The sequence below is a fragment of the Tachysurus fulvidraco genome, chromosome 11 (assembly GCF_022655615.1).
Source record: "Tachysurus fulvidraco isolate hzauxx_2018 chromosome 11, HZAU_PFXX_2.0, whole genome shotgun sequence".
Lineage (NCBI taxonomy): Eukaryota > Metazoa > Chordata > Actinopteri > Siluriformes > Bagridae > Tachysurus > Tachysurus fulvidraco.
In genome coordinates, this window is record NC_062528.1 from 8,178,576 (window position 1) to 8,193,549 (window position 14,974).

Below are 14,974 nucleotides of genomic sequence, written 5' to 3' on the forward strand. Positions count from 1 at the left end.
CACAGTGGCTGCCCTCAGCAATTCCACATAACAGTATGTTCTTGAAGTGTGGTGTATTTTCACACTCTAGGGTGTTTGTGTAGCAGCTCCGAAAACAAAAGGCGGCCAAATTCTTACTTATCGTCATGTTGTTTCATGCCCGACATCTAATGCTGGCCTAATTTATTAATCATTTACAAAGTTATGTAAATGTGTTCGTTGCACAAGCAAACAAATTCCTGATAGATCTGGACATAAATCATATATGTATAGAAAACTATCATAATAAACTTAGCAGAATAAGCAATAATATGTTACAAGTGCAATAAGATATCTTTAAGTAAAGGTAGATTTCTGGTTACAAGTAGGAATGTAGGAACTACTGCATTTAATTTAATTTACAACTTGTTTAATTTATTTCTGTTTATTACTACTCATTATGTTTCAGCTAAACTACAATACTACACTTTGACCAGTAGGTGGTGACAGAGGTCTTTATTGAAAATGTTTAGGAAACGGTAGTCTCCCAAAATTTCAAATTTTCTCAAAATTTCAAGATGCATAGATGATACATCATGAGAAGGTCAGGTTGATGTAGAAATTCAGCCTGTTAACCATCCAGCTAAATGATGCTGGGAACCCAACAGCCAACAGACCAGTCATTCTACCATTCTGGGAGACCACTTAAACCAGCAAAGACACGTAAACCATCAGAGCATTTTTTTTTTAAAGCAAGGAATAATCTTATCAAACCCTTCACTACCAGATTACAGTTTGATACTTAGTCTATACCTTTGAGGATGTGAAGGAATTCTTTGAATCTTTTCATCACATTAAGTGATGTCTCCAAATGGTTTGAGTGATTACTTAATCTAACATTTTCCAGAAAGGATTTGAATTAAATTGAATTAAATTGATTAAATCTCTAATAATATTATTCAGTTTTTAGTTCACCATGAAATGATTCACAAGAAGTTTGCTCCATTAATTGTTGTGTACTTTATTGGTAAGTATCCATGTAAATTAATTTTGCTTCATTAATTTCTGTTATTCTTCTGTTCGTTTGCATGACTGCAACATTTACATTTATTAAAGCACTTGCTTTGTATGAAGTAACCATACTAAAGAAAAAAGTATGGTTTTAGACTATAGCCATCTTTGATTGTATTTGACAATGATGGGTCCCAAAAGGCTCAGAGTTGTTATTTATGGGTTAAGAACTCTTCATGTGAGCGTAGTTAAGCTTACTGAGTGTTTTTCCATGGCCCTAAATGCTGCTGTAGAGTGTTGATAATAGCTCTAATCAGGCTCCCTGGAAGGAAATGAGATAATTTTGTAAAATCCAGTGTTTGCCAAAGTATTCCAGCATAAATATAGAGTCAAATCAAGTCCTATCAGACGTATGTTACTGAATAGATTTCTGATTATTTTTAAATAGCCTTAATTAAGTGGGCTTTTTATTAAAGCACTAACAATGAATGATGTATGACCATGTCGTCTGCAGGATTCTGTTTTATTAGGTAGCTATAAAAACATTTTAAACTTGACCTCATTGTAAATTAAGAAGCACTTTCCTTTTCTAATGTGATCATGAGTCCATTCAAACATATAAAGTACAAAGCCGTGTCTGTTGACAATCCATGTTTGTATGTTTAGTCAATAAATCTTCGAGGACACTTTTCAAGCTCTTCACTTGTAGTAAAAGAAAAAAAGGATAGGAATATGATCAGAGATTGGAGAAGATAAAAGGAGCCCAGGAGAGTAGTTTTCCATATTACTGGCTTCATCTGAGTCACACACAGGCAGTCTCCATTATCAGGACATTGTCTTTCTCTCAGATCTCCACCTGAACACCTCTTATCATTCAAATGTGACTGGACGCCTCGCCTTTGTCTCCTCATTAATCGCAGCCTCTTGCATTCTTGATTAACCAAAGTGTGAATGTTTAATGTGGAGGATTGCATAAGCTTTTCCAGCTTCTCTATATATTAGTGTCCACTGTGTAATTATGCAGAGATTGCCAACCCTGTTGAGATACAAACAGAGATGTATTATTTAAAAAAAAATATATCTTGGTTCCACATTTGTTTCTGGAGACCAATTTGCATATCCTAATTGTTTCCCTCTGGTACTGTGCATTGAAACAGCATATGTGTACACTGCATGGTTTAGGGAGGAGAAAAGTAGATTTGGTGAATGGAGAGGTGAGAAGGATGTGTGTGACCCCTGGGAAGGAGGTTAATTAGAGCAAGGCTGTTGAGCAGGCTCACTCTTGCCTCGACTGCTGACACTCTGATTCTGTTCACACAAGGGTGTTAATGATTCAGCCATATGCACTTACAGCTTTATTCTCCCATATTGGCTGTTTTTGGAGGCATTTTTGATTGATTCTAAATACAAAAGATGCTTTGAAGGGGAATCGTTATGAAATGGTATAACAGTGTCTTGTCTTGCTTACCCAGATCTGACAAAAACATCTGCCATTCGGGTTCTGGAGAGCTCCTAGCCAATACAGAGTTGCAGTTCAGTGCAATACATAGTGTGTGTATGATCAGTGATGGGTAGACTGAGTGAAAATCCGAGGTACACAAACAATTAAAGATATTGTGCAGAATTTTAACAAGATCAGCAATTATTATTATATTATTTTTTTTAGCAGACCACAAAACATCCTTTGGATTGCTTTTAAGACCATTCATTCACTTCAATGACATCTCATAGACATACTGCCTAATTTTAATGATTTATCTGAAAAGTCTTTTGTAATCAGTTTATCTCAGCTCTGACGCATGCATAAAGCTTTCAATGCATTTTCACCCAAGCCAAAATACACCCGCCCAGCATAAGTTGTCGGATCGGCTGACATCATTTGCAGCAATATGTATAAAAGCTAATACAATAGCAGCTGAAGATATGAGAGCGAGACAAGAGCAGCCCACTTTCTCTGTGTAGTAACAGTCCCCTGGCAACGGTGGAGAGCTGCAATTACATTAAAAATCCTACGATCCCTTTTCGTCTCCCCCTTTCACTTTCCCCTCCATGCATTGTACCTGGAAGAGTGAGGGGCTGCATAAACCTTGGGAGATCGTTTCAGCTTGAACACATCCTACACTGCCAGCATGGGATCAGGCTCTTCATCCTACTCCCCCAAAACCATCTACCTGGACGTGGATGGCAAAGTACAGAAGGTCAGTAGTGCATTCCTGTGTATGGTATAGCTCCGATACCACTGATGATGACATGCATAATTTATTGGACATACACACACACACAAACTAATGCACAGTACAACAATTAGTGAAATGTTATTTTGTTATCAAATTATTTTTTATATATTTCTCTGGGACTTAACAGTGAAGATAAATGTACAGAGTTTCATCAGTATACAATATGATTAATACTGGTTAGTGAACAAACACATACTATATAGATACCCACATTGCAAAAAAAATAGTGACAGTGAAAATGATTATTTCTTGAATAAAAGTTCAAATTATTTACTGTATTTTTATTAGGGGATTTTATTATATTCCAAATATAAGACATTTAAGCCTATTTATCATGTTGTCAATTTTCTTTATTTTTCGTAGACATAAACACGAGTATAAGTATTTACAAAGAGAATAAGGCAATTTCAAGGTACAAATGGGTAAAAAAAAATATCAAGGAATATCATAAAGTAGTTCTTTAGCATGACAAGCAAAAGAAAAACTTTGTTTAGGAAAACTATGAAGCATATGCAACTTTTGACAAATTCCATTCAAGGTATCAATTGTTATCATTGTTATTATAAGGAAAATGATAAAGGATTAGTAAAAGCATTACAACATCTAGTGTAGTCTGGATATTTTAATGCTTTCTGTATTTAAGTTTGGTTACATAAAAAAAAAATACAAAAAATAATACAACCAAAACAAAACACATGACAATTTTTTTTAATTTTGTTTAAAAAATGTACATTATTATTTTCATTTAGAATTTTAATTAAAAAAAAATATTATTAAAAAATATTAAAATAAAAAAATAGATCTACTATAAGGGATAACATTGTAAGAGGTTATAAAAAAGTCCACACAATAGCTAAAAATTCAAATAACATTCGATTAAGTTGAATGAACTATTAGGCTGAGTATTAGAGTGATAAAAGGGTTGTTAGTTTAAATCCCACCACTTCCTGGGTGCGTCTCCCCCTCAGGCCTTTAACCCTCATCTGTCCCACATAATTGCAAATCATGTGCTTTGCATCTGCATGACATTTTGTACTGTAAAAAAAAAGCATGCCCTGTTTAGATATAAAAACACATGCAGATAAAGCAATGTCTGTTTTTAATAAATAGGTCATCGAGCAGCTTATTTATCATCAGTTAAGAGGACACGGGGAGTAGTAGTCAAGAGCTTGTGCAGGAATAGCAATGAGTTGAGGTTAAAAATAAAGTTGATCCACAGGTGTCAGTGGCATAATAGGCTGCAGCGACACCTGCTACTAACACGTTCAACTTGCACCGCCACTGTCAGCACTTCTCAGGTACATTACCCTCAGGAAATATTTTATGAGGAGTAAATGATTGTAATAAAGATAGGGGACAATTTACACTACTATTCCTTGGAGACAGGTCTCTCTTTCTAACTCCCTTTCTCCATTTCTCTCTCTCTCTCTCTCTCTCTCTCTCTCTCTCTCTCTCTCTCTCACACACACACACACACACACACACACACACACACACACACACACACACACACACACACACACACACACACACACAGCATTGCATGCTCTCTACAGAGAGTCACATGTTACTAAAACATGGCCATGTGTAATTGTACTCACATATTGTGAAACGCTTGTTCAGATAATTGATATGAATGATGATCATGTGATCACGGCTTACTTCTGGGTGAAACGCATGCAGCAGAAGGGCCAAGTGGGAGCTGGATTTGACATGTGTCCACTCTAGAGTAGGAAGTGCTGGAGACTGGAGCTGAGTGAGCTGTCTCATACACCTGTAGACCATTACTCCAAGCTGGTACCTATAATCCAAACGAAATGGCCTGTTTATCGTCCCTGATATATATTTATTAACGTCCTTGTACACGATCTCATCGGCTTAATCAAGCGCATTTTTAATAGTCAAATTATTTTGTTTACTTAATATAATCTCATTTGTATGAATCAGTGCATAGATATTTGATATTTTAAGGTTTTACCACTACTACTTCTGCATCACAGATTTTTTTTTTCTAGGTGTTGTTTAGTCGTCACTGCAGTCCATGTGACATTAAAGAGCTTTTGTGCTCCTCTTCCAACATCTCCAGGTTAGTCGCTTGTGTTAGTATCATGTGACATAGCATGTAAACACCTCTAAACGACAGCGGAATCTTATGGTTTTAAGCTTTATGCATGTTTCTTATTAACAATAATGAAGTAAAAATGTCAAAAGCACTTCCATCTGTCCATCCATCCATCTATCTATCAATCCTCTGTAATGCCTTTCCTACAAAGGCTCACTGCTTAGCTGGAGCTCATCCCATGGGACACCACGGTTAGGGTGCCAACCCACCACAGGGCAAAATCACACACACAGTCATCCACACAGTACGGACAATTTAGAGATGCCAATTAACCTACAGCACATGTCTATGGACCGCAGGAAGAAATTTCTAAAGCACACGGAGCATTCCAAAGGGAACCGACCCCTCAACATTAGAGGTGTAAGGCATCTGTACTAACCCATGTTTCCTTTCAAACACTTCACAGTTCATAAATAATATACTGTATTATGAAGATTTTTATTTATATTTTCTAGAACATTATAGATTATAATTACCTCATTATTGTCTATATGGTTAATTAGAGACATGTTTTTAAGCACTGGACTGCACAAATTACATATTAAGCAAGACATTATAGAATGCTGTTCACACATTATGATGTAGGTCTTAGTAAACTATTGAAAACCAAAATTACAGGCATACATGAGCGGTAAGGGTTTAATTGAAAAAAGATGGACAAAATCCAAAATCCCATATATTTACCTAAATAAAACCCAGAATATTCATAAAGGTGTCCTGATGCTTTAGTGGTTTCCATGTTCCAGCATGTACCTCCAGAGTTGCGTGTTTGATTCCTGCTTCCATCCTGTCCGGTACTCCAGTGTTCTCATGCAGTATAAAGTAATATGTTTTATGCTGATTGGCATCTCTAAATTGTCCATACTGTGTGGACGAGTGTGTGTGTGATTGTACCTCATGATGGGTTGGGACTGCACCCAGGGTGTCCCCTTCCTTCTGCCCTGAATCCAATAAGATAGACTCCAGGTTCCCTGTGTATAGTAAATGAATAGATGGATGCATGGAATGGATGGTGGCCCAGGGGTGCTAAGTTTTAGATACATTATCTCTTTCCACAGGACCACAGCTATAATGTTGGTGGACCCTGAGGGCGCTCTGGTATCTATCGACCCCACCATGCCCACCAACTCGCCCAAGTACAGTAACTCAATTATTTATCGTGTTAATAAATTGTCATAAATTGTATTTGTAATTGTAACTAACTATTTTGCATAATTTCTTTCCATCCAGTTCCTTATATAAAGTTGTTCCCCTCTCCACCGGTCAGCTGGGAGGTAACAAACAGTAAAACACGTTGTACTTTCCAACACTGTTATGACTCTTTCCATCTCTGCCACTGACATTTATTATGACTGATGACTGTTTCCTCAGTCTATATTTTGCAGGTAATTTAGGTAAGCATGTGATTTACAGTTTGTATGTTTCCCTGTGCAGAGAAAGAAGACATGTTTCAGAACGTGTTATCGCAGGTGGCAGAGCAGTTCAGCAGGTAAGGCCAGTGTTTGCTTTCCCAGAGACTGAACCAGCACTCTTTCACATTTCAAATGCAGTGCACTGACAATTTCTCGGACCATGTGTCTGAAAAGAGTTTCTCATTCTTTAGGGCCTTCAAGATCAATGAACTGAAAACTGAAGTGACCAATAGGCTGGCTATGTTGGAGAAGCGAGTGGAGCGTAGGTGTTCTGTGCATCTGTTTTGTATGAGAAATTAAGATTGTGTTGTAGTTCAATTGTGATATTCATGATAGAGTTTTGCTCTGTTTTATATCTCATAGTGGAGGGCCTGAAGGTTGTAGAGATTGAAAAGTGCAAGAACGACTTGAAGAAGCTTAGAGATGAGATGACTTCCAGAGGAGGGGGAAGGTAAGGAGTTGGGGACTCATTCACTCTTAATTACAGTCATTCGGTCAAACTAAAATGTTTTGTAAATCAACAGTTACGCATTGCATAACATTACCTTTTCCTTCATTAGAGTAAATTGTCCGTGTAAGTACAACTTCTCGGACGATGGAAAGAAATTAACTCCACGACGTGATGTGCCCAGCTATCCAAAGGTGCTTGGAACAAAATGATTTGAATTGGTTTTTAGAAGAAGAGAAAAAAACATCATCACACCATTTATTTTCTTTCACCTTAGTACACACTCTCTCAGGAGACGATTGAAGCTCTGAAGAAGCCTACTTTTGATGTCTGGCACTGGGAGCATAATGAGGTAAGTACACTATGCTTCGGTGGAAAGTAAATGTTTTGGTATGACAAGTTTTGTTGTTATCTACGCATCTATGTTTAGCAATTTGATAGCAGTGTGAGTTTTGCTTTGTTTTTCAGATGCTCAGTTGCTTGGAATATATGTACCATGATTTAGGCTTGGTGAAGGAGTTCAACATGAACCCCATTACTCTCAAACGCTGGCTGGTAAGAAAAAGATTTTAAGCCATTTTATTGAGTTATCGAGTCTATAAAGGTGAAGTTATAGGGGGGAAAAATGAATAGAGTTTATAATGTTAATGTACATATTTTCCCAGCTTGCTATTCAAGAGAATTACCGTAGCAACCCTTTCCATAACTTCCGTCATTGCTTCTGTGTGAGCCAGATGATGTATGGCATGATTCACCTCTGCAACCTTCAGGTGTGAACTCTTGCTTACTAAAGGTTTGACAGCTGCACTTTTATAGAAGCACATAAACATGTTGTTTGTGTATGTGTGCATGTGTGGGTGTTTTTGGTCAACAGGAAAAGCTCACACTGACGGACTTGGGCATTTTAATGACTGCTGCAGTATGTCATGACTTGGACCATCCTGGCTACAATAACACGTATTTAGCTTTAAAAGCCATTTAAACCTTAAAATTACTACATTAATATAAATGAATAGAGCAAGTCGGTGGAGTGTAAACAACATCCAATTTTCTTTCAGGTATCAGATAAATGCACGCACCGAGCTAGCCGTACGTTACAATGACATCTCTCCTCTGGAGAACCACCATTGTGCCGTGGCCTTTCAGATCCTGGCTTTGCCCGAGTGCAACATTTTTGCTAACGTGGACTCTGAGGCATTTAAACAGATCCGTCAGGTTGGTCCATGCAGGCACAGTTTCTGTAAGAGTTACAGAGTTCTGTGAGAACTCTGTAGGGGAGTAACTGATTTCAAATAAGAAGGTATACAATGCACTGTAATTCTTTAACCTTTCACCTATAGGCGATCATCACACTGATTTTAGCTACTGATATGGCCAGGCATGGAGAGATCCTGGACTCTTTCAAGCACAAAGTGGACAATTTTGACTTCACCAATGAGGAGCATGTAACCTGTGTATGTACTCAATTTCACAGAATGTAAATTCACTTTATGTGTGACAGCCACATCCAGAGTTAAATTAATAAAGATGGCCATAAGTCCAAAACATTTTTCAGGTGGATGCATCTTGAAGTTATATGTTATAATAATATTATCATTTCTATAATAACAGCTCATTCACTGGAACATTTTTCATTCAGTCCAAATGATAATGTTCTCTGAAGTGACATTAATTTCTAAAAGGAGTGTCCAGTGTCATGTGTTCTAAACTCTTGGTCAACATAGTTATGGTTAAGGTTAATTATTTATCAGTTTAGAAATGTTGCAGTTTGTGCTTCACCTATGTTATTGTTTGCTACTATATGGAAATAGTAGACACTACAGTAGTATGCAGAAGAAGAAGATAATAATAATAATAATAATAATAATAATAATAATAATAATAATAATAATAATAATAATAATAATAAATGTGCCCTGCGATGGGTTGGCACTCTGTCCAGGGTGTATCCTGCCTTGATGCCCGATGACGCCTGAGAAGTTCGGATAAGCGGTAGAAAATAAATGAATGTATAATAATAATAATAATAATAATAATAATAATAATAATAATAATAATAATAATAATAATAAAGCAGATAAAATAACAAAGCCCAATTTTTTGCACCAAGCTCCTCAAGACCAACATCAGACCCTCAGTATATTTTTTGCTTCAAATGTGAATATAGGATAACTGAAACGTACCTCTGTTTGCACACAATTTCAGTTTAAGTTTCTCATGCTTCACTCAACTCCAAATATAGCCCAGTTTGATGAGTGCCTGTTTTGTCTTTCTTGCATGGAACCTGATTAAAAGTACCGAATTGATGACCCAGTACACAATATTCCTCTTTGTTTCTCTCTTGTGTGTGTGTGTGTGTGTGTGTGTGTGTGTGTGTGTGTGTGTGTGTGTGTGTGTGTGTGTGTGTGTGTGTGTGTGTGTGTGTGTGTGTGTGTGTGTGTGTGTAGCTGAAGATGGTCCTGATCAAATGCTGTGACATTTCCAATGAAGTCAGGCCCACAGAAGTTGCAGAGCCATGGGTAGACTGTCTGCTGGAGGAATATTTCATGCAGGTCAGCACAACATTTTCTCCTGCACTGTATGGTGCTTTTATTAATTGAGTTGCTCCACACATAGAGTCACGCATTCATATTTCTGCTCAGAGTGACAGAGAGAAGTCTGAGGGTTTACCCGTCGCTCCGTTTATGGACCGAGACAAAGTGACCAAGCCCACAGCTCAGATTGGATTTATTAAATTTGTCCTCATCCCCATGTTTGAAACAGTCATGAAGGTATGAACCAGTGTCTTGTTGGTGTATGTTTAACTCAGATATAGCTCTTGAACTCAGTGGATATTTGTCTTGGCACAACTGTGAATTTTGCCTTTAAATAAAAAAAATATATATTATATTTTTAATATCAGCATTCTAGGTACACTGTAAAAAAAAAAAGACATCTTAGCAAGTAATAATATCTTTAGTTTAGTCAAAAGATTACAATAAACAAAATATAAAATAATTTATCCTATTTTGGGCACATTTTATTCTTTTTAGTTTTCTTATTCTATTGCCCGATTATTGGCTTCTTTTAAAAATAATAATGATAATAAATTGAAATAAATAATAATCTCAGAAAAAAGAAGCTTAAAAATAGTGAAATATATCTAGAAGTTTAGAAGATATTTTACTGAAATAGGATCTACTCGACCATTTTGATCACATTCAAGATTGAAGTCATTTGTTGCAGCGAATGACATTGTGGCGCTAACTCTGAGTCTCATGTCTGTTTAGCTGTTCCCGCAGATCGAGGAGATCATGGTACAACCTTTGAGAGACTCCCGAGATCATTATGAGGAGCTCAAGCAGATCGATGACGCCATGACTGAGGTAAACTCTCCACTGTTCCCTCCATTCACACACACACACACACACACACACACACACACACACACACACACACACACACACACACACACACACACACACGCACACACAAAGACATATATATATAGCATCCATTCAGTTCATATTTTTATTATTAACATGCATACTCATGATGGTTTATGGTCTTCATATTAAAAGAATTCAGTACTGAATAATCACATTCTATCTGATCTCACAATATAAGCTAAGATTTCCAAGAATATGTTATGTTTGTTTCCGTTTTGACTGGTTTACATACAGCATCATGCATAAATTATTTCCAAATAATGCTCAACCTATAATTAAATGTATATTGAGACATTGCAAAATAAATAAATAGATAGATAGATAGATAGATAGATAGATAGATAGATAGATAGATAGATAGATAGATAGATAGATAGATAGATAGATAGATAGATAGATAGATAAATAAATAAATAAATAAATAAAGCTTGGAAATATGTAGCCCACATTGTTTGTACCTCTATTGTGTGTGGACATCTTCTACAGTTAGCTGGATTTGCTAATCTTCCAATAATGCTAATTCAAATCCTAGCAGATAACATGCAATTCAAACAACCAACTTTAACACTAATTAGCACGTTATTTAAGTTGTGTTTAACTATTTAGTGTTATAAGCTACTACTGTTTAAGTTTGGTATATGTTATTAGCTTGTAAACATTGCTTGCTTTGCCAATCTGCCAACAATGCTAGTACAAAACCTGTAATATGTATCATGTAACATGTAAATCAAAAATTGAACAAAATGTAACACTATTTAGGACATTATTTATATTGTCTTTTCCTATTTCACTTTAGAAGCTACCACTTGCTAGTGTGAAGTTATAATTACACTGGAAATAGGCTTGCTGAAAATTTGTAGCTGATCCTCATTAGAAAGTGCTGGTTAGCTGCCTGGTGCCATATTGCTCAGCACGTGCTAACATAAAAGTGTGTTTTTTGTTCAATGAGGCACAGAAGAAAAAAACAGAAAATATGTCATTAGGAGGAAAGAAGAAATAAGCTTTGGGGCGAGCTCAGTGACACTGTGTAAGTAGCTTGTGTGCTGAGTGCTTTCCATTTCCTCTCTAGTCAACAGCACCCATTATGCTCAACATTCTGTATACTACTAAATCAAGCTTCACCTTGTGACAGCATACTGCTTTGGGATGGAATATATTTTTTAGGTAATAATGCTAGAAGGATAGTTTTGGTATACTTTAAATATCTGTAATTATAAACAACTTTCTGCTGTGACAAAGTGAGCAAGCTGATCTACTGATCCACTCTGTTGATCCTTTTCCTCTGTGTATTCTGAACTAGCAGGTTCCACTTCTCTGCTTCAGCTACACTAACATACTACCAAGCTTGCCTTCTTTTCCTAAGGACTGGCTGTTTTGCAGAGCTTTGCAGAGCTGAAAATCATGTCAGAACAAAGTTGTTTTACACTGTATCTTATATATATGTTCTTTTTTTTCTTTTCCTCCCAGGGATCTTGTTTTCTGGCCCGCTTACACAGAGCGCCGGTCTAAGATTTTGATAAGATGCTCCATTCATCGGTCTTCCCTAAAGCTGAAGTGGTGTTCAAGATGGTTTCTCCCTGTGCTGAATCCAAAGTGACATCTGACCGAATCAGGCGTGTGGAACCAGGACAAGGGTTCTCTCAACATAGCTGCAAACAAATAGACTAGTAGCCTGTTGGTCTGCTAGGTTTTTCCTCTTCTTCCATTTCTTCCAGCTTTTTAGTATTGCAGTGTTGCACTGGGACATCTGTTTGAGGTTACAAATTAAATTTATTATTTTGTATGATTTCAGTAGAGATTAATGTTTTAAACGAGGCCAGACTGAAGACACAATCAAGGCTACAGCTTGATGTACATCTATTGAAAAGTGCTTCTTAATAGCTGTGAAATTGATAATAATAAAATGCTTAATGTACTGATTCCTAGAAGCTGTGGAGCAGTGTAATAACACCTAACAAGATGTCTGAATTTCCTAGTTTTACTAGTGATTGCAGAATAGAATCCATAACGGTGTTGCATATAAATGATCAATAAGCGTGAGAATAAAAAAAAAAATTAACAAAAGGCATTGAGTAATGCACTCATTATAATTATACGGGTTTGCAATGGAAGATTTATGTTTAGATTGTGCTGCATTTGTTAAATCCAAAATAATAATCTGTAATTAAAACATACTTAATGTTTTCTTTCATTACTTACTGTCATATTGATTTTTTTAATGACTCCTACCTGATAGCACAATAAAGTCTCACTAATGAGTCTTTCCTTCAGTTCTACTTGAAAAAGGCTGTGCTTTTGTTCATATACTGACTTATGAGTATATTATGTTCCAGAAGAAGACCCTGCGTTCACTTTGCCTTGGTCTAACACCAGACAAACACACATGACCTCTTCAGTGTTGGCCCTTACCCCTTAGAACTAAATCTCTAGATTCCTTCTAATAACCTATAAGATACCCAAGCTTCATTCAGGCTGAAATTATTCATGCACTTATTTATTCATCATGGCCCAAAGTTGATCTCACCCAATTTCTCCTGTCTCTATTCATCATACCCGCATAAATAGCCACTAATTAGAGTGCAGTCATTTAAAAACTTCACCGTAATACACCAATCAAATTTACTTATAAGTACATCAGAATCAGAATCAGAATCAGCTTTATTGCCAGGCATGTTTACACATGCAAGGAATTTGTTCCTGTTAATCTCCACAGTGTAACAGGATGTCATATGCAGTATGGAAGAGATTGAATGTACACATTTACAGGTGTGAAATGTAAGGTATACATATTGTATACCTTGAATGGCCAAAACATTAAAACCACCTGCCTAATATTGTGTAGGTCCCTCTTTTGCCATCAAAACATTATAGTGTTTTTGGGCATTAGACAAGGGTCAGCATGGTTAATCTAACTGCTTTGCAACACATGCAGCCTCATTTGCAGCATGGGTTCTGAAACCTCTGTCGTTGCCAGCATGAACTTTTTCAGCAATGTGTGCTACAGTATCAGACCATATATTCTAGCTTTCACTCCCCAAGCGTATCAGGAAACCTTGGGTGCCCATGAATCTGTCGTTGGTTCACCGGTTGTCCTTTGTTGGACCACTTCTGGTTCTACACTCTTCATACCAGGACCACAGCTCAGATCCTTATGCTTGCCACTTTCAACACATCAGCATCATGAACTGACTTTTCAGTGTAACATTCAATGTTATTCCGTTAAACAGTCATTATTTCAATGTTATTTTCGATGTGTAATTTGAGACATAATTCCAAAACTACTTTGTTTATGGTTTTTATTAAATAAAAAGTCCTGTACCTGTAATTTCCAATCAGGACATGTATCAGTGGTGTTTGGTAGAAATTGGTAACAATCGGAACAAACAGAAACATTTTTATGTATATGTTGTATGCCAACGGTGTTAGTACAAAGCATGTAACAAAGATCTTTTGGATCTTTTATGTTTTCCCTGCTGTGCAAGTCACTGATTTGTACTTGAATTTAGTTTTTGTTTTTTGTTTTTATTTGTCACATTGATCTAGAGTTTAAAACTTGTGTTAATGGTGATATGCTAGCTACATAGTTTTACTGAGACTTTAAAAGCTAGTAAGAATCTATGTAGATAACATTTGAAGAATTGTCATTAGTTGCTAATTTGCCTCAGATTCTGTGAATTGAGTGCAATGTCTGAATACATAGTGAGTACTCTTTCTCAGGCAATAGGTTCCAAAACCTTACAGAAGGTGAGCAGCATATTATTAAAATAGGCTAAACAGTATACGGGGAGCATTGTGCTTAATCTATTTCTGTAGCTCTAGGCTGTGTAAACTGGTGAAACTGTCACTTGTTGAAAAGTACTTCTTAGCCAACATGGCGACATGCAGAGGGTAGCAATTATTGGAGTGAATTAGTGTTGCAATGAAAGATGATTTATTGGCATCATGTGGCTCTTTCTGTGTTATTACCAGAAACTTTAAAAAGTAAGGACAGGTTACTGCTTGAAGCACAAATGGAGCAGTAATTGTGAGTGTAGCTTCACCTTTAGTTGTACGACAGCATACACCCATGCACTTCCTGCCCTATTATACAAAATAAAATGGTGAGAAGTTTACCTTGTTGATTACAGGTGTGAGGAGAAAAAATAGGTCTATCAGGTTATTGCACTGACACGTGTACAGATATAGGGCGTTGCTGTGTCTGTGACACTTTTCATCACAGACGCATTTTTATGTTTTCTTTTCATGATAAAAACAGCAACCATTACCACAGAAACAACCATAAATAAACCTAGCTTTGTGAAGCCTTTGCTTTGCTTGTTATGGAGAAAAGTGCATGTGCAGTAGGTTAGCTTTTTCAT

At 36.6% G+C, this 14,974-nt stretch overlaps 1 protein-coding gene across 4 annotated transcripts; it reads left to right on the forward strand.

Annotated features, from left to right (window-relative positions):
* The first annotated feature begins 2,628 nt into the window (after nucleotides 1-2,628).
* Nucleotides 2,629-12,980, forward strand: pde9ac (phosphodiesterase 9ac). Of its 4 annotated transcripts, none has more exons than XM_027173919.2 (19): nucleotides 2,629-3,167; nucleotides 5,222-5,292; nucleotides 6,387-6,464; nucleotides 6,559-6,602; nucleotides 6,763-6,817; nucleotides 6,932-7,002; nucleotides 7,104-7,191; nucleotides 7,301-7,382; nucleotides 7,466-7,540; nucleotides 7,657-7,743; nucleotides 7,854-7,958; nucleotides 8,063-8,145; nucleotides 8,247-8,403; nucleotides 8,529-8,642; nucleotides 9,636-9,740; nucleotides 9,831-9,959; nucleotides 10,458-10,553; nucleotides 11,566-11,643; nucleotides 12,084-12,980. In XM_027173919.2, exons 1-18 carry the CDS (start codon nucleotides 3,099-3,101, stop codon nucleotides 11,614-11,616), a joined length of 1,560 nt encoding a protein of 519 aa, XP_027029720.1. In that variant the 5' UTR covers nucleotides 2,629-3,098; the 3' UTR covers nucleotides 11,617-11,643; nucleotides 12,084-12,980. The 4 variants fall into 4 exon arrangements, with proteins under 4 accessions (XP_027029720.1, XP_027029721.1, XP_027029722.1 ...); XM_027173920.2 differs by having other exon boundaries at nucleotides 2,631-3,167; nucleotides 11,572-11,643; nucleotides 12,084-12,979; XM_027173921.2 differs by lacking the exon at nucleotides 11,566-11,643 and having other exon boundaries at nucleotides 2,631-3,167; nucleotides 12,084-12,978.
* The last annotated feature ends 1,994 nt before the right edge of the window (nucleotides 12,981-14,974 follow it).

Bases quoted from the DNA above. Each gene is read 5' to 3' on its own strand.
- pde9ac (XM_027173919.2), top strand. From the start codon at position 3,099: ATGGGATCAGGCTCTTCATCCTACTCCCCCAAAACCATCTACCTGGAC. The intron at 6,603-6,762 runs GTAACAAACAGT...TTCCCTGTGCAG, and splicing joins CTCCACCGGTCAGCTGGGAG to AGAAAGAAGACATGTTTCAG. The intron at 7,003-7,103 runs GTAGGTGTTCTG...TATATCTCATAG, and splicing joins GTTGGAGAAGCGAGTGGAGC to TGGAGGGCCTGAAGGTTGTA.